Source organism: Leptonychotes weddellii, chromosome X (genome assembly GCF_054177405.1).
Source record: "Leptonychotes weddellii isolate Sample4059 chromosome X, ASM5417740v2, whole genome shotgun sequence".
In the NCBI taxonomy this organism is placed as follows: domain Eukaryota; kingdom Metazoa; phylum Chordata; class Mammalia; order Carnivora; family Phocidae; genus Leptonychotes; species Leptonychotes weddellii.
Genome location: NC_138385.1, coordinates 96,685,777 through 96,709,102, shown reverse-complemented (window position 1 = coordinate 96,709,102; position 23,326 = coordinate 96,685,777). Strand labels below are relative to the sequence as shown.

Here is a 23,326-nt window from a genome sequence, read left to right as displayed (position 1 = left end):
GAGGGCGCCTGGGTGGCTCAGTTGGTTGGGCGACTGCCTTCGGCTCAGGTCATGATCCTGGAGTCCCTGGATCGAGTCCCACATCGGGCTCCCTGCTCGGCAGGGAGCCTGCTTCTGCCTCTGACCCTCCCCCCTCTCATGTGCTCTCTCTCTCTCATTCTCTCTGTCTCAAATAAATAAATAAAATCTTTAAAAAAAAAAAAAAAAAGAATCTTTTAAAAAAAAAAAAAAAAGAAAACTAGAGACCAGTATCCCTTATGAATATGGATGGACCAACCCACAATAAAGTACTGACTGAACCTAGCAGCATATAAAAAGGATTATACACCATGACCAAGTGGGATTTATCTCAGGAATGCAAAGTTGGTTCAACATACAAAAATCAATCCATGTATTCAACGTATTAATAGACTAGAGGAAAAAAGCACATGATCATCTCAGACACAGAAAAAGCATTTGACAAAACCTAGTACATTCTCATGATAAAGGCACTCAAGAAACTAGGAATAAAAGGTGCAAAGAGTTGTAACACCTGCAGAGTTAGGGAGACCACAGTAGTCCACGTCTTACCCTCACTTCTGAGACCATCTGTAAGTTCGGGGGGTGCCCCAAACCACCCTCAGGTCTGCTAGAATTACTCATAGACCTCACTGGAAGCTGTTATACTCACAGTTATGGTTTACTACAGGAAAAGGGTTCAGATTTAAATCAGCCAAGGGAAGAGAAACATACGGTGGAATCCAGTTAATTACCAAACGTGGAACACATTAGTTTCCCAGCATTGATATGTGGCAGTACTTCCTGGAGTATTGCCAACCAGGGAAGCTCACCTAAACTCCACTGTTCAGTTTGTATTAGGGCCCCATTACATAGGCCTGACTGATTAATCACGTGCTTGATCTCAGTCTCCATTCTCCAGAGGTCTACTCATACTGTGTGACCAAAGCCCCCACCCTAAATCATATTGTTACAGTGTGACCCAAGGCCCTCAGGCAAACAAGGACACTCCTTACCTTACAAGGTGGGCATGAAGGTTACCTTCCAGAAGCTGAGGGCAAAGGCCAGACCTCTCTTTGGGTAAAGTTAATTCTTGAATATACAGAAGAGAACTTTCTCAGCCTGCTAAAGGGCATTTATATAAAACTTGGATCTATGAAAACTCAGAACTAACATCATACGTAGCAGTGAAAGAAGGAATGCTTTCCCCCTAAGATCAGGAACAAGACAGAGTAGTCTGCCTTCACCACTTATCTTGCCAGGGCACTTAGGCAAGAAAATGAAATAAAAGGCATCCATATTGGAAAAGAAGTAATACTATTTATATTGGCACGTGACATAGTCCTCTATATGGACAATTTTAAGGAATACACACACCAAAAAGAAAAAAAACAACCCTATTAGAACTAATAAACGAGTTCGGTAAGATGGCATGATACAAATCAATATACAGACTCAACTGTATTTCTACACATTAGCAATGAATAATCCAAAAATGAAATTAAGAAAAAAATTCCATTTTGAAGAGCATCACAAAGAATAAAACACTTAGAAGTAAAAATTAATAAAAGAGGTTCAAGACTCATACACTGAAAACTACAAAACACCATTGAAGGAAATTCAAGACCTAGGTCAATAGACATCTCTGGTTCATGGGTTGGAAGACCTAATATTGTTAGAATGGCAGTACTTCCTGAATTCATCTACCAGTTCAGTGCAGTCCCTGTCAAAATCCCAGCTGCCTTTTTTTACAGAAATTGACAGGCTTGTTCTTAAGTGCACATGGAAGTGCAGGAGACCGAGAGTAGTAAAAATAGGGGCGCCTGGGTGGCTCAGTCGTTGAGCGTCTGCCTTCGGCTCAGGTCATGATCCCAGGATCCTGGGATTGAGTCCCACATCGGGCTCCCTGCTCAGCGGGAAGCCTGCTTCTCCCTCCCCCACTCCCCCTGCTTGTGTTCCCTCTCTCGCTGTGTCTCTCTCTGTCAAATAAATAAATAAAATCTTTAAAAAAAAAAAAAAAAGTAGTAAAAATACTCTTGAAAAAGAACAATGAAATTAAAGGACTGACATTCCTTAGTTTCAAAACTCAATACAAAGCTACAGTAATTAAGATGTCGTGATACAGACATAAGGATAAACATATAGATCAGTAAAATAGTGTTGAGAGTCAAGAAGTAAACCCTAATATTTATGAATAATCACTCTTTTTTTGACAGTAATACCAAGACATTTCAGTGGAGATAGAATAGTCTTAAATTTTTATTTTAATCACACAGTGCTCATCATGACAAGTACATACCTTAATCCCCGTCACCTATTTAACCCACTCCCTCCCCTCTGGTAACCATCAGTTTGTTGTCTATAATTAAGAATCTGTTTCTTGATTTGTCTCTTTTTTTCCCCTTTGTTTGTTTCTTAAATTCCACATATGAGTGAAATCATATGGTATTTGTCTTTCTCTGACTCACTTATTTCACTTAGCATAATACTCTAGCTCCATCCATGTCATTGCAAATGGCAAGATTTCATTATTTCTTATGGCTGAGTAATAGTCCATTGTGTGTGTATATGTATATATATATATACACATATATATATATTATACCATATCTCCTCTATTCACTAATTAATGGACACTTGGGCTGCTTCATATCTTGGCTGTTGTAAATAATGCTGCTATAAACATAAGGGTGCATGTATCCCTTTGAATTTGTTTTTTTTGTTCTTTGGGGGTTTTTTTTTTTGTATTCTTTGGATAAATACCTAGTAATGCAATTGCTGGATCATAGCGTAGTTCTATTTTTAACCTTTTGAGGAACCTCCATACTGTTTTTTTACAGTGGCTGCACCTGTTTGCATTCTCACCAGCAGTGCATGAGGATTCCTTTTTTCCACATCCTCGCCAACACCTGTTTCTTGTGTGTTTTATTTTAGCCATTCCGACAGGTGTGAAGTGATATCTCATTGTAGTTTTGATTTGCATTTCCCTGATTATAAGTGTTGATGAGCATCTTTTCATGAGTCTGTTGGCCATCTGGATGTCTTCTTTGGAGATATGTCTATTCATGTCTTCTGCCCATCTTTAGTTGGATTATTTGTTTTTTGGGTGTCGAGTTTTATAAGTTCTTTATATATTTTGGATACTAACCCTTTATCAGATACATCATTTGCAGGGCGCTTGGGTGGCTCAGTCGGTTAAGTGTCCAACTCTTGATTTCAGCTCGGGTCATGATCTCAGGGTCGTGATATCAAGCCTCGAGTTGAGCTCCATGCTCAGCGGGTAGTCTGCATGAGATTCTCTCTCTCCCTCTGCCCCTCCCCTCCACGGGCCCTCTCACACATTCTCCCCCCGCCGCAAATAAATCTTCTCAAATATCTTCTCCCATTCAGTAGTTTGTCTTTCAGTTTTATTGATTGTTTCCATCACTCTGATAAAGATTTTTTTTGGGGGGGTGTAGTCCCAATAGTTTATTTTTGCTTCTTTTTCCCTTGCCTCTGAGGGACCTATCTAGAAAAAAGCTGCTACAGATGATGTCAGAGAAGTTACTGCCTGTACTCTATTCTAGGATTCATATGGTTTCAGGTCTCACATTTAAATCTTTAATCCATTTTGAATTTATTTTTGTGTATGGTTTAGAAAGTGGTCCAGTACATCTTTGTAATATAACTTGAAGCCTGCAATTATGATGCCTCCACCTTTGGCTTTTCTTTTTTGAGATTGTTTTGGCTATTCGGGGTCTTATGGTTCCATACAAATGTAGTATTATTTGTTCTAGTTCTGTGAAAAATGCTGTTGGTACTTTGATTAGGGATTGCATTAATTGTGTAGATTGTTTTGGGTAGTATAGACATTTTAACAATATTTGTTCTTCCAATCCATGAGCATGGAATGTCTTTGCATTTCTTTGTGTTGTCTTGAATTTCTTTCATCAATGTTTTTATAGTTTTCAGGTACAGGTCTTTCACCTCTTTGGTTAAGTTTATTCCTAGTTATCTTACTGTTTTTGATGGGATTATTTTCTTTCTCTTTCTGCTGCTTCATTATTGGTGTATAGAAATGCAACAGATTTCTCTATGTTGATTTTGTATCCTGCGACTTTACTGAATTCATTTATCAGTCCTAGCAGTTTTTTGGTGGAGTCTTTCAGGTTTTCTACATATAGTATCGTGTCATCTGCAAACAGTGAAAGTTTTACTTCTTCCTTGCCAGTTTGGATGCCTTTTATTTCTTTTTGTTGTCTGACTGCGTGTGGCTAGGGCTTCCGGTACCATGTTCAATAAAAGTGATGAGAGTGGACATCCTTGTCTTGTTCCCGACCTTAGGGGAAAGGCTCTTCCCCACTGAGGATGATGTTAGCTGTGGGTTTTCATATATGGCCTTTATTATGTTGAGGTGTTCTTTGTAAACCTACTTTGTTGAGGATTTTTATCATGAATGGATGTTGTATCTTGTCAGATACTTTTTTGCATCTATTGAAATGATCACATGGTTCTTATCTTTTCTCTTATTGATGTGATGTATCACATTGATTGATTTGCAAATATAGAACCACCCTTGCAACCCAAGAATAAATCCCACCTGATTGTGGTGAAGGATTTTTTTAATGTATTGTTGAATTTGGTTTGCTAGTGTTTTTTTGAGGATTTTTGCATCTGTGTTCATCAAAGATATTGGACTGTAGTTCTCTTTTTTTGTGGTATCTTTATCTGGTTTTGATATCGGGGTAATACTGGCTTCGTAGGATGAATTTGGAAGTTTTCCTTCTTCTGTTTTTTTTTTGGAATAGTTTGAGAAGAATACGTATTAACTCTTCTTTAAATGTGTGGTAGGATTTGCCTGTGCAGCCGTCTGGTCCTGGACTTTTGTTTATTGGGATTTTTTTTTTATTATGATTCAGTTTCTTTGCTGATAATTGGTCTGTTCACATTTTCTATTTCTTCAAGCTGTTTCAGGTTGGTCATTTATATGTTTCTAGCAATGTTCTTCTAGGTTGTCCAATTTGTTGGCATAGTTTTTCATAATATTCTCTTATAATTGTATTTCTGTAGTGTTTATTGTTATTTCTCCTCTTTTATTTGTGATTTTATTTATTTGGGTCCTTTGTCTTTTTATATTGGTTTTTTCAAAGAATCAGCTTCTGGTTCCATCCATCTGTTCTGTTGTTTCTTTAGTTTTTATATCATTTGTTTCTGCTCTGATCTTTATTATTTCTTTCCTTCTGTTGGCTTTAGGTTTCATTTCCTTCTGTTGGCTTTAGGTTTTTCCAGGTCCTTAGGTATAAGGTCAGGTTATTTGTGATTTTTCTTGCTTCTTGAGGTCGGCCTGTATTGCTATAAACTTCCCTCTTAGAACTGCTTCTGCTGCGTCCCAAAGGTATTGAATCATTGTGTTTTCATTTTCATTTGTTTCCATGTACTTTTTTATTTCTTTGACTTCCTGGTTGACCCATTCATTGTTTAGTAACATGTTATTTGACCTCCATGTATTTGTGCTCTTTCCAGATTTTTTTCTTGTGGTTGACTTCTAGTTCCATAGCATTGTGGTCAGAAAAGATGCATGGTATGACTTTGATCTTTTTGAATTTGTTGAGGCATGTTTTGTGGCCTAATATGTGATCTGTTCTGGAGAATGTTCCATGCACAGTTTAAAAAAAAATGTGTATTCTGCTGTCTTTGGATGGAATGTTCTGAATATATCTGTTAAGTCCATCTGGTCTAGTGTGTCACTCAAAGCCATTGTTTCCTTGTTTATTTTCTGTTTAGATGATCTGTCCATTGATGTAAGTGGGATGTTAAAGTCTTCTACTATTGTATTATTGATTAGTTCATTTATGTTTCTTACTGTTTTGTGTATTTGGGTGTTCCCATGCTGGGTGCATAAATATTTACAATTGTTTTTCTTCTTTTTGGTCTCTTTAATAAATGATACTGGAATAATTTATGATTATATAGTGTCTTTCTTTGTCTCTTGTTAGTCTTTGTTTTAAAGTCCAGTTTGTCCAATATAAGTATTGCTTCTCTGGCTTTCTTTTGCCAGCCATTTGCATGATAAATGTTTCTATCTGCTCACTTTCAATCTACAGTATCGTAGGTCTAAAACGAGTCTCTTGTAGGTAGCATATAGATGGGTCTTGTTTTTTTTATCCATTCTATAACCCTGTGTCTTTTGATCGGAGCATTTAGTCCATTTACATTCAGAGTAATTATTAACACATATGTATTTATTGCCATTTTATTACTTGTTTTGTGGTTGTTTCTGAAGATTTTCTCTAATCCCTTTTTTGTCTTTCATGGTTTGCTGATTTTCTTTAGTGGTATACTTGGATTTCTTTCTCTTTATTCTTTGCATACTTGTTAGTGGTTTTTGATTTGTGGTTACCATTATGTTTGTATATAAATAACCTCTTCTGCATATAGCAGTCTATATTAAGTTGATGGTCTTCTAACTTTGAACCCATTCTTTGTTCCTCTCTCCCCACATTTTAAGTGTAGGGTGTCATATTTTACATCCTTTTATTTTGTGAGTTCCTTGACTGATTTCTTACAGAAATATTCATTTTTACTGCTTCAGTGTTTCCTACCTTTATACTGTCACTTTTGGTCTCTCCTTTCCACTTCGAGTCCCCTTTAATATTTCTCACAGGGCTGGGTTAGTAGTAGTCATGAACTCCTTTGTTTTTGTCTGGGAACCTCATTATTTCTCCTTCTATTCTGACTGATAGCCTTGCTGGATAGAATAATCTTGGCCGCAGGTTTTTCCCATTCAGCATTTTGAATATATCATACCATTCCTTTCTGGCTTATAAAGTTTCTGCTGAAAAATCCATTGATAGCCTTATGGGGTTCCCTTTGTATGTAACTGTCTTCTTTTGTCTTGCTGCTTTTAGTATTTTTTTCTTTATCACCATATTTTGCCATCTTAATTACAGTATGTCTTTTTTTAAAGATTTTATTTATTTATTTGAGGGGGAGGGAGGAGGACAAGCAGACTCTGCAGAGTGCAGAGCCTGACGTGGGGCTCGATCTTATGACCCTGAGATCATGACGTGAGCCAAAACCAAGAGTCGGATGCTTAACTGACTGAGCCACCCAGGCGCCCCTACAATATGTCTTGATGTGGATCTGCTTTTGATAATTTTGTTAGGGGTTCTCTGTGCCACCTGGATCTAGATATCTGTTTCCTTCCCCAGATTAGGGAAGTTTTCAGCCACTATTTCTTCAAAGAAATTCTCTGCCCCCTTTTCTCTTTATTCTTCTTCTGGGACTCCTATAATATGAATGTTATTATGTTTGATGGAGTCAACTGAGTTCCCTAGTCTGTTCTCATTTTGCATAATTCTTTTTTCTCTCTTTTGTTCATCTTATTTTCCATTACTCTTCTAGGTCACTAATTCATTTCTCTGCTTATTTCACCCTGCTTTTCATTCCATCAAGTGTGTTTCTCATTTTGTTTATTGAGACCTTTATCTCTGCTTTGTTATCCCTTATCTCTGTGTTCATGGTCTCACTGATGCCTTCCACTCTTTTCTCAAGTCCAGTGAGTATCCTTGTGGTCATTGCTTTAAATTCTCCATCAGGGGGCGCCTGGATGGCTCAGTCAGTTGAGCATCTGACTCTTGGTTTCTGCTTGGGTTGTGGCCTCGAGGTCATGGGATCAAGTCCCTTGTTGGGCTCCATGCTCGGTGTGGAATCTGCTTGGAATTCTCTCTCTCTCTCTCTCTCTCTCCCTCTGCCCCTACCCCTGCTCACACTGTCTCTCTAAAATAAATGAATCTTTTTTTTTTTTTTTTTTTAGAAAGAGAGAGAGCACATGAGAGGGGGGAGGGTCAGAGGGAGAAGCAGACCCCCCGCCGAGCAAGGAGCCCGATGCGGGACTCGATCCCGGGACTCCAGGACCATGACCTGAGCCGAAGGCAATCGCTCAACCAACTGAGCCACCCAGGCGCCCTAATAAATGAATCTTTTTAAAAAATTCTCCACCAGGCATGTTACTTGTATCTGTTTCACTTAGATCTCTGGCCGTGGCCTCATCCTGTTCTTTCATGTGGGATAAATCTGTCTTCTCATTTTGTCTAAGTGTCTATGCCTGTCTCGGTGTGTTAGGAAAGTCAGCTACATCTCCTGTTCTTAAGGGTAACTGCCTTATGAGGAAGAAGTGCTATAGTGCCCTGCCATGTGGTGTCCCCTGTTCCCCAGGGCCTGGCGCTTCTGGGAGTGTCTCCAGTGTGTGCTGTGTGTGCTCTGCTCTTGTGTCCTGACCACTTTATCCTTCAGGCCAGGCATCTGCAGAGGCTCTCTTTGCCTGTTGTGGGCAGAGTTTGGTCCCTGGCCTGAATGTGGCACATTTTAACTAGGTGTGCTCTGGTCTGTTTGTGAAGTGAGACCTGTCGGGGCCTCACAAAACTCCTGGGTCAGGAGATGCAGTATTGGCAAGGGTTTGGGCCGGTCTCCTGGGGGAGAGGGCCTGCAGACCTGGAGCTGAGGGAAGCATGACTGGGAAGGGCGTTTCTTCTAGAGCATGGGGCTGTGGAAGAGCTTGGGTGTAAGCAAGTTAGGTAGCAAGTGTCAGTACTGTGCTGGTTCCTGCAGGTGGCCCTGTGCTTATGCTGGGGGGGGGGGGAGTGAAATGGTACCTGCCAGTTTCTTTGTTCCCCAAGGGGTCTCTCCATGAATGCTGCCTGTCTGGGACATGCTCCAAGATGAGCAGATAACCTCCGTACTGTGTGCCCCGGGTGCTCTTCAGATCTCTGTTTCCACACTGTATATCCATGGGCTGTTTGTCCTGCTTTCTCCCCAGAAGCAGCCCCAGTGTCCTCTGAGCTCTTCCAAAGCCAAGCACGCTGAAGTTTAAAACTCCGCTTTAAGCCCTACTGATTGCAAGAGCTCACGAAATTCAGGCCCTCTCGCTTTCCAAGCCAGTTGCTGTGGGGATTTGTTTTCCCCATGTGCTCCCCTGTGTGCTAGTCTGTCTCTTGCCCTTCTCCGTGACCAAGGCTCCCTCCCCATTGCAGCAGCCATAATCCATTTCTCTCCTAAGCCAGGTCTCTACTTCCTACCTTCTTTGATGTGGCCTTGTCTCTACCTCGTGGAGTTTGTTCTGCCAATCTTCAGATGAATTTCTGGGGCATTTAGGATGATTTGATAGTTATCTAGTTGTATTTGTGGGACGAGGCATGCCTTAGGGTCCTTCTACTCTGCCACTGTCTTCCAAGATCTCTCTTGAGAAAGAACAGTCTCTTTAATAAATGATACTGGAATAATTGAACAGTGAAGTTGGACCTCTACCTCCCTCCATATACAAAAATAAGCTCAAAGTGGATCAGAGACCTGATTGTAAGGGTTAGAACTATAAAAGAAGAAACCATGGGAGTAAATCTTTGTGACCTTGGATTAGGCAGTGGTTTCTTGATATGACACCAGGAAAGCACAAGCAACAAAAGAACAGATACATTGGACTTCATTAAAATTCAAAATTTTGTACTTCGAAGGACACCATCCAGAAGGTGAAAAGACAACTCTCAGAATGGAATAAAATATTTACAAATCATACATCTGATAAGGGACTTAGATCTAGAATATATAAGTGGCTTTTACAGCACACAATAAAAAGACAAATGGCCCAAGTAAAAAGGACGAAAGATTTGAATAGACATTTTTCCAAAGAAGTTATGCAAATGGGCAATAAACATATAAAAAGATGCACAACATCATTAGTCATTAGAGAGCTACAAGTCAAAACCAAATGAGATAATACTTCACACCAACTAGGATGGCTATAATCAAAAAGACAGTAACAAGTGTTGAGGATATGGAGAAATTAGAATCCTCATACATTACTGGTGAGAATGTAAAATGGTGCAGCCACTCTGGAAAGCAGTTTGGCAGTTCCTCAAAAAGTTAAACATCGAATTATCATATAATTCAATTCCATTCCTAAGTATATTCCCAAGAGAATTGAAAGCATATGTCTACATAAAAACTTGTACACAGATGTTCATAGCAGTATTATTCATAATAATAAAAAGTGGAAACTACTCAAATGTTTATCAGTTGGCGAATGGATAAACAAATGTTGTAGATCCATAAAATGGAAAATTATTCGGCCATGAAAAGGAATTAAATACCGATACATGCTTATATCATAGATGACCCGTGAAAGCATCCTGAGTGAACAAAGCCAATAAAAAAAAGAAAACCCCATGTTGTATGATGGCATTTATATTAATATCCAAAATAGGCAAATCCAGAAAGTAGATTAGTGGTTGCCAGGGAATAAGGTAGGGAGGTTAAGGAGAATTGCTTATGGGCAGGGGTTTCTTTTTGGTGTTATGAACATGTTCTAAAATTAAATAGTGGTGATGGTTATACAGTTGTCTGAATACACTTAAAACCTTTGATGTGCATACTTTAAAGGGTGAATTTTATGATATGTACATATTATATTTCAACAAAGCTGTTATAAAAAATTAGATTTAGCACTTTGGTTAATTCAAGTAGCATAGCTTCAAACATGTCAACTCACAGACTTTTTAAATTGAAATTAATGAAAATGTAAACCTCATGTAAAATTTAAGCATAATTAGCCAAAGTAAAAATGCAGTTTTCTGAACCACTATTTAATTTTTATCATACTGTTTTATTTCCTGATTTTTTTTCATTGATGCTTTTACAAATTTAATGCAGGATTCCTCTTTTAATTTCTTTAAAATGTGTTTAGAATGTCAGAATGGAAGCAAGGTTTAAAAAAATTAAGTATAAATTAGAATAGCATGAAAGAGCAAGATTGTAATTACTAAAGAGCTGTGTTTGATAACAATGTATTCTTGTAGGTTCCATAAATAAGTTCCTCACAATTATATAAGCTGCAGGGCTTGCAAGAAAGGCAAAAGTTTAGGGTTAGGATGAAGTCTGAGTCTAGCTCAAACCCATGAGGAGAGCTACTTCCTTCTCTTGTTGACTTCCCATTTGAGAAGGTTTTTCAGGTTGGGGATTGATCAGGAGTGTAAGGAAAAATGACTCTTTCCATACTATTGTGCAGTTATTCCTCAAACTACAGTGCTATTTGGTTCCGTGTCTGGGAATCTTAGTAGTGGGGATCATTGACAGATTTGTACAGAGGCCAGGACCTTGATAAGTTTATTGACGCACATCAAGGTAATTTCATCTTCCTGAATCTTCATGGAACATTTGAAACCCATTAACAGATCATCACAGTGTAAATGCTTACAGGAACTAGTGAATGTTAATTATCATACCACAGAAAGATACATATTAACAGAGTTTTGCCCAAACAAATTTCAGAAAACCTACATTACCACATACAGTAAATTAATTGAGAAGGAGAATGAATTTAATGAAGTGACTGTTTCTTCTTCAGCTGCTTTCAAAATTGTGAAATCCTGGCTTGGTCCGGAAGCAGTGAGTTTGTTGAAGTTTACCAGCAAAAATGAAGTCCAGGACTATGTCAGTGTCGAGTATCTGCCTCCCCACATGGGTGGGACTGTAAGTATCGTCCTCGGAATGTGTTTCTAAAATAAGACTGCATCATGGCACATTAGGCTGTATTTCTTTAAGGAAGAAGAAAAAGCAGTATCTTAATATCCAGAGAAAGATCATAGATACTCCAAAATAACACCATTACAGACATTTTTTATATAAGTTTTCAAGGTGTTAAATTTTCATTTTGAGAATTTTTAGAATCACATGATTCTAAACTGAAAAGTATTCAGTACAAATATTCAGAAACAGTACAGTAAAAAGTCTTTCTACTGCTATCCTAGTTACTCTCTTCCTCTCCCCAGTTCCATTTCTTATATTTATTTCCATGAATCTGTATTGCCTATGTAAGCAGTACAGTATATTTGTAATACATATAAGCAAATATGTAATTCTTTCTCCCTCCCATCTCTTTTAAACAAGTAGTGTGTTTTTACACCATTATGCGTCCTATTTTTTTCTTTACAACGTGTCTTAGAGATCATTCCAAATCAATAGGACAAACTGTTTTACTCTTGTTTATGGTGACATAGTATTCCTATATCTAGAGATGAACCATAAATCATTTAATTAGTAGCCATGAGTTATTGAATTTTTTTCATGTGCCTTAGTTTGCTTCCATTTGTTTACTGTTGAACAGTCTTTTTAATTTAAAAGATAATCAAGTTTTTTTGAAATGGTTATACTACTTACAAATAAGAGACCAGGAATAAGTAGGTACGTGTTAAATTTTTAATACTACATAACAGTGAAACATACTGTGATAATGATTTTTCCTCTAAACTATGAAAACCTATGGATTTGGTATGCTTTGGGTTAACTTGATTGATAATATTTCAGTTGTTTGATTGTTATAATCTATTTCATATACTGTCTACCTGGCAAAATTGTATTCAACCAGAATCAAGTGACTAGCAAGATAAAAAGTTTTGGTATGTCCTTTTGTTTTCTTTAATAAGAAAAAACTTGAACCAATATTTTTATTTTTTTTTATTTTATTTCATTATGTTATGTTAGTCACCATACAGTATTTTTAATTTGAAATTTGCAACTTTCCTATTTTAAGGCTTTATATTTTACATTTTAACAAGAACACAGTATGGTTCATTTCAGGTTCTGCCTTTAGTTAAACGAGCTATTTGATTTCTTTTTAATAATTTGCCCATAGAATTGTTATATCTTAAAATTAATGGTATCTAGCAAAAATTGTTTTTAGGGGTAGAAAAAGAGTGTCTCCCTTCTCTGTCATTAATGATGTATTTTTTTCAGGACTGTACTCAGAATTGTAGTAGGACTACTATTCTTTAACATAATTTTCCCCAAAAGTAATACATAGACCTTTCTTTTTTAAAGCAAACAGTACCAGAAGACTGAAAAGTACAACAGCTTAGTGAAAAGTATGTCTCCCTCCCCACATTACTGCCCACTGCCACTCTCCACAGGCAGTCAGTCACTGTTTCCAAGTTTTCTCTCCTAGAGATATTCTGTCCATTTTATTTTTTCATGTATGTTGTACTAGTTTTTCCACATTTCTTGTTAGGTTATGCCATATTGATTCTTAGAGGTCTACCTGATTTTTTAAACCATTTCAGAATATTCCATTGTATAGATGTAACATAATGTATTTAATCAGTTCTCTTTTGAAGGACTAGTAGTTGTTTCCTAATCTTGCCATTATTAATAGTGCTGCAGTGAATATCCTTGTAAATAACTCTTGGTACATGGGTACAGCAGTGTAAGTAGAAGATGAACTCCTAGAGGTAAAATCATCAGGTCAATGGGTATTTGTAGTTTAAATTTTGTTACCTGTTGCCAGTTTCCCTCTAAAGAGATTGTGCTCATTTCCCAATTATGTGTGGCATGCTTGAACCACATCTCTCATTTTTGTAATCATTGCCAGTCTTGGGTGAAAAATATTGTGGTTTTGCATTTCTGTTATTGTAAGTGATGATGAGCATTTTTTATTATTTAAAAGGTAGTCTTCTTTTTCTGTGAACTCTGTATCATTCCTTTATCTTTTGTTCTGTTATTACTCCTTTCTTGTTGATTTGTATATATTAACAAAAGCTATCTTGTTTCTGATACATGTGGTACATAATTTTCCCAGTTGTGGCTTTAAAGAAAAAAAAAAACTTGGTTTTTTAGGGGGTTTTCTTGGCGGGGGGGTGTGGTTGGTTGGTTGATTGTTGGGTTTTGTTTTTTTGCAATTCAGAGATGTTTCATTTTAGCGTGCTCCATTTTTATCAGTATTTTTATGCCTGCTAGGTTTTGTGCTATGATTAGAAAGGTCTTCGATACTTAGGTTTTGTGTTTTCTGTTTTTTAATCCTGTGTGTTGTTCTTGTTCTGGAGCTTTTTTTTTTTTTTTTAAGCTTACATGGGTTTTAAAAAAATACACACTTTTGGAGTGCCTGGCTGATTCCATCGGAAGAGTGTGCTACTCTTGATCTCGAGGTCGTGGGCTTGAGCCCCACATTGAGGGTAGAGATTACAAAAAAAATAAATAAACTTTTTAAAAAAATACATACTTCAAAGTTTTTATCCATCTGAAATTCTTTTTGGTGCAAAGAATGAGCTAAAGATCCAACTCGGTGCTTTCACAGATGGCTAGCCAGTTGTCCACACCACTTTCTGCTCTTCCCCTTTGTGTTTTGAAATGCTTCCTTTTTTAAAAATTTCACTAATTAAGTCTGTTTTTCTTCCTTTTTTTTTTGGCCAGGAGAGTGGATTTTAATTTTACTTAGAGAATTATTTCTCTACCCACCTCTTAGCAGGCTTTTATAAAATTCCTTTCTTTTAGGATCCTTTCAAGTATAGCTATCCACCACTAGTAGATGATGACTTCCAGACACCATTGTGTGAAAATGGGCCTATTGCCAGTGAGGATGAAGCTTCAAGTAAAGAAGATATAGAAAGTGATGGCAAAGAAACCCTGGAAACAGTTTCTAGTGAAGAACAAACAACTCTTCTAAAAAAGGTAATTTTAACAACAAAATGGCGTCAAAACCTGTGGCCTGTCCACCATTCTGCAACTAGCTGTGTATGTGATTGTAATTCACTTAACTTGCCGCCCTTCCCCATCTTTGTCTGTAAATAAGAGGAAGGATGGTACTAGCTAACCAGTAATATCACTGTGGTGTTTAAAAAGGCTGATTTCATGCATTTGTATAAAAATTGGCAAAATGCATTTTGAAGGAATTGTTTTATTGAAAATATTTTTGATTTACCTGAGAGAAAAGTAGTTAGTTTACAACCTTCTACTTCCTCTATTTCAGTTTTGAAAGAGCACTCAGTTATCTTTTTATGAGTCATCAGGGGCTTGGTAGAGGGATAAATATGTTATAACTTAGAACAAATTTAAAGACTAAGGGAAAGACCATGTTATATTTTCTGTAGCGACTTATTGAAGTATGCTCTCAAATATATGTTCATGGTCATGTTAATATATGTTAAATACATAATTTAGGTGTGCTAAACTTAGGTTAAAGATTGTAATTTGGATTGAATCACTATGTTTACTTTTTGACCTGATGAACTGCCCAGCTATCAGCATGAAACTAAATTTCTTTATCTTTTCTTTCTTCATATTTTTTTTTTGTCTTTAGATTAACCTAACCGAACATACTTCCAAAGCAGAAGAAACTGAAAAGGTTGATTCCAAAATGAAAGCTTTCAAAAAACCACTGAGTGTGTTTAAAGGGCCCTTATTACACATCAGGTAATCATAGTTGATTTTTTAGCTATGCTTTTATAACCTGTCTTGATTATCTTGAAGGAATTGCAAAATTAAGAAAACTCCTGTATTATTTTTCAAACTGTGGAAATGTAAAATTAAAGGTTATCCAAAGACTCACCTTGGTTTCCAGTCATAGTAGATATTTTAGCTACCTTTTTGTTATTTATTCCATTAAATGTGTTTAAAGGGGCCTCATTTCATATCAGTAAATAAAAGTGAATATTCATATATTCACAGTTAATCTGAATGACATACATTTTTTCTCATTTTACTGGTACTGTTTGGCTTGCATAAGTTCAAGGATGGCAGAAATGACATTGAACTAAGCATTTATCAGTTTGACTTTCTAAAAGCTAAAGCTGAACTAGAAAAATAGGGTGGTTGTTTTTTTTACCAAAGCCAGAATTCAGTACATCTCTATTTTTGTTTCTGGGTTACTCAATCTTAAGATTTAGGGTTGTTTGTAATTATCATTATGTAAAGATCTCTTTCTCACTAATGATGCTTTTCGTTGGTAAATCTATATGGCCTTATGTTAATGTTGCTGTACCGACTTTACTTGGTGATGACCTAATGTATCATTTCCCCTCCCATACTTTAAATCTTTCTGTGTAACTGTTTTAGGTATGACTCTTATGAACAATACAGCCAGACTTTTTAAAAATCTGATATTCGAATTGATAAGACTAGTTTGTTTGCATATTTTTGATTACTGTTATATCTGGATTTATCTACCATCTGTGTGTGTTTATGGGGGGACAGAGGTGGGGGACAACACATGCATATTCTGTTCGTCGTGGTTTTTCTTTGCCATTTCCCCCCCTGTGGAGTTTGTTTTCCATTTTTCCTTTCACTGGTTTAGAAGTTATACACTGTGTTTTCATTGGAAGCCTGTCAAAACCATAGGTCTTGACTTAGAAATGTCGGGAGTTGGCTGGAAGAGCTGCCTGGGAAGAAAGCCGGAGGGGAACAAGGCAGCGTCTAGGGCTGCAGTTTGGGCTCTTCGGCTCCCTGCCTCTGCCCCTGGGCAAGTCACAGCACTGCTCCTGCACAGGCATGGGGACCCACCAGCGTCTGTCTCTCCACAATGTCTCACGGGTTTTGTGCTGGTTACTGTGAGCGGTTCTGAGATTCATGACCCTTCTCTTCTCTGTGGTCGATTTCAGATTGGGTTCTAAAAGGAAGCCAGCAACCATGCTAATTTGTCTTGTCCAGAGTTGGGCAAAGCCCTCCTCGGAAAGCACGTCCTTAAAAAATGTGTGTCCTCCAAATGACTGTCTCTGATATGTAGGCATTCCTGATATAAAATGAATCTACTTACATATATAGCTCAAAGTGAAGGACAGCCTGAATAATTCACTTTTTTTTTTTTAAACATTTTATTTATTTATTTGACAGAGAGAGAGAGAGACAGCGAGAGAGGGAACACAAGCAGGGGGAGTGGAGGAGGGAGAAGTAGGCTTCCTGCCAAACAGGGAGCCTGATGCGGGGCTCGATCCCAGGACCCCGGGATCATGACCTGAGCCGAAGGCAGACGCTTAACGACTGAGCCACCCAGGCGCCCCTCACCTTTTTATCTAAAATAAAAACACTGTTCTGCCCATTGTTTGGAGGCACCTGATACAATTTGACTAATGTAATTAAACTACACAAACTTTGCTTCAGTCTTTTAGTTTTGATTTTAGGTCACGAGTACTATAGCGGCCAGCAATAGTAAAATTTGCACTTTGAGGTTCACTGATTTTACTGTTTAACCAATATTTCCCACCCCAAATTTTATTTTTGTTTTTTGTATTCCATATTACTCAGAAAAAGCCTTTATTATTAAGGAATTACCTAAGGAATTATTCTGTGACTTAAGTACATCTCTAATGATCTTTCATTTTAAGTTATACTTTTCTCTGTTGGTGTATAGAATTATGTCCCATTCTAATCTCTTTGTAATTAAAGTTGAAGCAGCAGTTTCTTCCTTGTCTTGATTATCTATAACCTTCCAAAGAGTTTAAATGCACCTTAAGATGGTGCTGATTATAGGCTAATTCAGAATCTTCCTAACTCTCTCTCCTGTCCTTTTCCTATTTTGCTTTTGATTCTTGGGGAAAACCATAGGACTTTTAAATAGCATGCAATGAATTAGTAAGATTAAAACACAAACTATATTAGGTAGTTGCCTTATAAGCTTTTCTTTTTTGATGAAATCTCTTTATACAAATGAGCAGAAAATATTAAACAAATACTTTTCTTCCAGCTAATGATTAGATTGTCATTTATTCCGAATAATACAAATGCCTTATATTTTTGTCACCACCTAGCCCAGCAGAAGAACTGTATTTTGGAAGTACAGAATCTGGAGAGAAGAAAACTTTAATAGTGTTGACAAATGTAACAAAAAACATCGTAGCATTTAAGGTAAATATCAGAAAGATGTAATAAATTCTATGTGGAAATCTGATAGGGGAAGTGATTTCAGACATATTTTAATTGAAAGATTGAGAATTTTTAACTTGCACGGTGTTTTTATTTGATATTTTTAGGCATGTAATACTGCCTTCTAGTTTTAACCACGTGGCATAGCTTATCTACAGTTTTCCCCAGGATCTGTATCTCAGTCTTTAATGAGCCATAATAGGCTAACGTCCAAATTAATCCCAGGCTTTAATGTTTGTGGTAAATAAAAACCCAAGGAAAATCACTCTTCATTATATAAATAATTCATAATGACAGTGAAAATAAAACGATAAAATCAAAAGTGCATTTCCCCCCGAGTGTGATAGAGTTTGGAATGTAGTTTATACTGGATACTGACCTAATGACTGAGTTTACCACTACCCCATATTGTAAGTATTAAGATGTTCTGGATGTTCTTTGAATATAGTGTGTTTTAATTTGTGAACGCTATTATAACATGTCCTAATACACAGGTTTTTTTTTAATTTGTATTATTAAATTTAGGAAATTACCAGACAGGATATTTCATAGATTTTTTTTCTTTAAAAGGAAGGCTAAGTGACAATTGGACTTACGAGTGAATATTTTTTAAAATAGATTAAGATACCGTTTTCCTATTGATGGGGAAAAATACATTCTATGCCTAACCACCATGGTTGTTTTGTAGACTTTATTATTAACTGTTAATTTTTTAAAACTCATTTTTAAGCCATTTACCCCAAAAGAAACATTTTTCTTATGTTATTAGTTATTATATGACCACTGTATTTATAAACAGGTGAGAACAACTGCTCCAGAAAAATACAGAGTCAAGCCAAGCAACAGCAGTTGTGACCCTGGTGCATCAGTTGATATAGTTGTGTCTCCCCACGGGGGTGAGTTGTGGCCTGATGGCCTCAGAGGGTGTGCTGGGGTACCTGGGGCCGGGTGAGGAGTCCATAGAGCCAGACTAGAATCTAGAAACTAGCTCAGTGTCAACAAGTCACCTCACTGCACTGTAGGCATCTCTTTTCTCATGTGTAAAATGAGATGGGTCAATGTTTCTCATTACAATGTGTTTTTTTTTTAAGATTTTATTTATCTGAGAGAGAGAGCAAGCATAAGCAAGGGGAGTGGCAGGCAGAAAGAGGGAGAAGCAGGCTCCCCGCTGAGCAGAGAGCCCAGCGTGGGGCATGAGCCCAGGAACATGACCTGAGCCTAAGGCAGACGCTTAACTGACTGAGCCACCCAGGCGCCCCTAAAATGGTTTTTTAGCACATAAAATTGTTTAAACGGATGCCAGTTGAAATGGGATTTTTTTTAAAATCCTTTTTAGAAAATTTTTTCTTTAAGGTACTTCCGTATTATTCTTTTTCCATTGTTTTCTACAGTAATGCCTTAAACCACGTGTCCAGCCCTTTGTAAAGGTTCTTGTTTATATAGTAAGTTACCCTTTTGGAATGCAGGTTTAACAGTCTCTGCCCAAGACCGTTTCCTGATAATGGCTGCAGAAATGGAACAGTCATCTGGCACGGGCCCAGCAGAATTGACTCAGTTCTGGAAAGAAGTCCCCAGAAACAAAGTGATGGAGCATAGGTATGCTTTTTTACTCAAGGACTCTCAAATGTGATGGGAAGCAGCAGAAGGAGAGAAGTGCCTGCATGGACTAGGCAGGGGTCTCTTCCTTCTTGCATTTGGCAGACATTTAGGCTTCTAGTGTGACCTCAAGCTCTCCAGGGCCCTGGGGTGCCCAGGTGAAGGCGATCTGCAGTTTCTCAAGGAGGTTGCTAATAGCAGACTTGTTTACAGGTCAGTGCAAGAATCTGGAGGTGTCAAAATTACAAACGTAGATCTCTCTGTACCAGCAGTTCCCTTTGTAGGAACACTCACCCTGTGTACTAGAATGTGTGTCTTTCAACATTGTGCTAATGAAAAAATGGGAAAGAAATAACCTAAATGATCCTCAGTAAAGCAATAGTCAAATGCACTTGAGTATGTGTGGGAGTATTCTGCAACTATTTGAAACAGTGTGGTAAATCTTTATGTTCTGATATGGAAAAATACCTATGATATATTAGGAGGAAAATCCTTTGCCTACATCGGCATATACAAGCCTGTATGTGCATGTAAAGATCTATAGAAAAGGAGAAAAGAGGAGAAACCTGTGTAATTTTATTTTGGAGTGTGCCAGTTCTGCCTCCCAGGGGACACTTGTCAGTGTTGGAGAACGCTGTCCATTATCACAACTGGGCTTTGGGGTACTGTGGCATCCAGTACTTTGAGACCAGGGATGCTGCTAAACATCCCACAATGCAAAGAACAGAGCCCCCCCCCCCCCCAAGACAGAATGATTTGGCTCAAAATGTCAGTAGTGCCTAGACTGAGGATTCTCCATGGTGGGTAGTTAAGGAGGGCCACTCTGATGACAAAAATGTAGGACCTGAAGGAAAAGAGAGTAAGCCACTTAGATAACTGGAAAAAGTGCTTTCTAGGTGGAAGGAACCACAACTGAAAAAGTGTGCTTGGCCTGTGTAAGGAACAGCAAGGAGGGAAATGTAGCTTGAACTCAGTTCAGGAGGGTGGGGGAGACAATGTGGGAGATGAGGTCAAAGAGGTAGTAGGAAGGCAGATGATTACCATAGTGAGGACTTCTGATTTTGAGAAGAAAAACTATTAGTCTGGTGCTAAGCAGAGCCAGGAAGTGATTTGGCCTTTTTTAATTAATTTTTTTTTTAAGGCTTATTCTGGGGGCTATGTGGAAAACAAACTCTAGGCAGACACATGTGACAGTGATTCTGAGTTAACACAAATAGCGCGTGCTGCAAGCCTGCACCATTCTAAGTGCTTTACTCTGATTTATTCACTTCGTCATTAAAATGACCCTAGGAGGTAGGTAATTCTTTGTCCCCCTTGATAAATGAGAAGCTGGGAAACCTCTTAACGGCCATGGCTGGGTTAAATCTTCAAAAGGAATTGAAAGAATACAGATGTGGCTGGAACACAGAGGTGAAAGGATCCAGGGTAAGAAGAAAGCTGGAGGGGCGGACAGGGCCCAGAGGAGGAGCTTGGTCACCCTGGTGAGACCCATGGGAGAGCGTCAACCTGACCTGAGTCACCTTTGACAAGATCACTGCAGGCTTGTTCACAGAAGGGAGGAGGACAGGAGTGGGCCTGGGAAGATAAGCTTTATTTCAGTTGTCCCAGCCTAGAGGAGGATTTAGTGGCCGGAGGACGACCGTCCATCAGGGACTCAGGAGGGAAACCAGTAGGTGAGCTCTGTCATCCAAGTCTAGGAAAGTGTGTTTGACAAAAGAGGAAGGGACCAGTGCTACTAAGTGCTGCCATGCCAATCAGGAAGGATGAAGTGTGAGCGGTGGCTATTGGTGACATCACAGAGGCCATCACTGACCTCATAGAGAGCATTTTCAGTGGGCAGGAACCAGGTTCTAAAGAAATGAAGGTAATAGCACTGTTCTACAGGTTTGGTTTGTTGGAGGAAGGAAGAATGTGGTGTTGACAAAGGGCTTGTTTGGTGTGGGTTTTTCAGTGGGAGAAGCCGACTCTAGAAGGTAAATCATTGATTGATAGGTCCTGTCCCTTCAGCTTTCTCAGGAATTGCACTAAAGCCAAGGTATGGGTCAGCTTTAGTCAGGAAGAGGGAAGGAACGCAGATACACATTAAGGCTCGTGGTGGGCTTGACTTGTTTTTAGATGGAGTAGTTACATATTTAAATTTCCATATTGTAACAGGGTCTACTTTCTCCTCATCAAGAGTTTACTTTTGTCAAAGGCATGGCTATGAAAACAAACTGAAAGATTAAGTAACACTGGTATAAAAGATGGAGATTAATTTGAAGTTCTTATCAAACAGTCCCTCAAAAGCAGGTTATTTTTTTCTTTTTAAATCAATTCCTTATGGTTTGGTTTTCTGTAAGTCAAGAGAGGCTCACTTACCTCACAGAAAGAGGGAGACTTGGTGGTTTGATACTGAAGGCCCAGGTAAAGCAACGACCCCTATCTAGAAAGGGTGGTTTCCTTCAAGTAGTAAGATGGGGTGAATTCTACTGAACACCATATAAAAAAAACTTTTCCTAGGTTCTTGAGCGGTATGTGTGATTGCTTGTGTTATTATACATTGCCTCTACCCACCTTAAATACCATCTCCAGCGAAAGACAAAAGTGGGGAGCGGGGAGCCAGTTATGAGAGGTTATCAGGAAAAGCACAGTCAACAAGGGTAAGGTTATTTTACAGATTTAGATTAATTCCTCTCCTCGAAGCCCCTGAGCCTGCCAAGGTAAGGGACCTTCCTTACTCACCTGGTGAGGCTGTCCAGAATTCTGTAAGCAAGGTTACAGGTCCATTTTTTCCAAGGAGCTTTATTGGTTCCATAAAGTCAATCTTAGTTCCTTAAAGTTCTGGTCATACCTGATTTTATGCATATTATTTTCAAATATGACATTCCAGTCAAAGCCTTGGTAATAGAACCATGCTTCCAGTTGTGTCCTATTAATTACAAGGAGAACAGATTATTCGGGAAAAAAAAAACTATTACCATGAAAGAATACTAAGAGTTTCTGAATTCTGGAGGAATCAGGTAGGGAGAAAAATGGTTTCAGTCCTGATCACAAAGGTAGTTTACCGAATTACTGCCAATCATAGATAGCTTATGAGAAAAGAGTAAAAGATTACCTTAAATCTGGGAAAACCAAACATTAAAGAACCAGCAATAAAAAGTATAGTCATCAGTTCATTCAATCCCATGTTATTAATTCTTGGTCTGCTTGAATCCTGTTTTTTTTAGTTCTGGAAGTTCTTACCCAGTTCAGTCTTATGATCTGGACGTTATTAGAAACCTGTTTTTGGGAGTACTTGTCAGAGTCCTTTCCATGAATCTCTGAAGATGAAGCCCATTTGCAAAAGGATCAGAGTAAAACAATAGCTTCTTTAAGTGACAAAAAGACTTAAAAATGGCCATGGTTACAGATCTGATGAGAGTTTATGGTAATACAGCTTCTGACAAGGAAATTTGGTTATTTCTGTGACATATACAGCATTGTAAGATAATAACTAGAATTACAAACCATAACGTTATACCACGACATTCTAGGAATTTTATACAATTTCTGGAACACTTTTATATTAATAACATACCTATACAAATAGAATCTAAAGAAGGTTTAGTATTACTTATTTGACAATGCTTCCCATGTAATTTAACGTAGCAAATAAGCCTAATTAGTTTTACATCTTTTTTTAAGATTTTATTTATTTATTTGACAGAGACAGCTAGAGAGGGAACCCAGGCAGGGGGAGTAGGAAAGGGAGAAGCAGGCCTCCTGCCGAGCAGGGAGCCCGATGCGGGGCTCGATCCCAGGGCCCTCTGAAAAATTTCAGAGATGTTCAAGGTCAAAAAGACTTCATTTAGAATTTGAGTTGGGGTCTGTCAAAAACGTCAGAAGGTTTTAGACACTTTAGACTAAATGGGATCATAAGTCATCATGAAATAATAATTATCCATTTAACCATAGTGACAATAAAATATCAAAGGCACATACAGTTACATAATTGTGAGTAAAACTTAGGAAAATAGTCTTCTAAAGATTAAAAGAGCTGAACAATCAAAGAGCTGTTGATAAAGATAACATGGAGCACAGGAAATTATTTTGATAA

At 37.9% G+C, this 23,326-nt stretch overlaps 1 protein-coding gene and 1 long non-coding RNA gene across 3 annotated transcripts in view; one reads left to right on the top strand and one right to left on the bottom strand.

Moving 5' to 3' along the window:
• MOSPD2 (motile sperm domain containing 2) overlaps positions 1 to 23,326 on the top strand; it is a 58,787-nt gene that overhangs the window by 27,994 nt on the left and 7,467 nt on the right. For both annotated transcript variants that reach the window (XM_081809148.1, XM_081809147.1), the window contains exons 8-13: positions 11,375 to 11,499; positions 14,293 to 14,469; positions 15,098 to 15,210; positions 17,541 to 17,637; positions 18,455 to 18,551; positions 19,122 to 19,251. In XM_081809148.1, coding sequence (XP_081665274.1) covers positions 11,375 to 11,499; positions 14,293 to 14,469; positions 15,098 to 15,210; positions 17,541 to 17,637; positions 18,455 to 18,551; positions 19,122 to 19,251 — 739 coding nt within the window. The remainder of the gene's footprint in view (positions 1 to 11,374; positions 11,500 to 14,292; positions 14,470 to 15,097; positions 15,211 to 17,540; positions 17,638 to 18,454; positions 18,552 to 19,121; positions 19,252 to 23,326) is intronic.
• LOC145717892 (uncharacterized) lies at positions 11,117 to 22,776 on the bottom strand. The gene is made up of 2 exons (XR_014141396.1): positions 21,973 to 22,776; positions 11,117 to 11,564 (listed from the first exon to the last, which is right to left on the bottom strand). It is a non-coding gene; the product is annotated as an uncharacterized LOC145717892 (long non-coding RNA).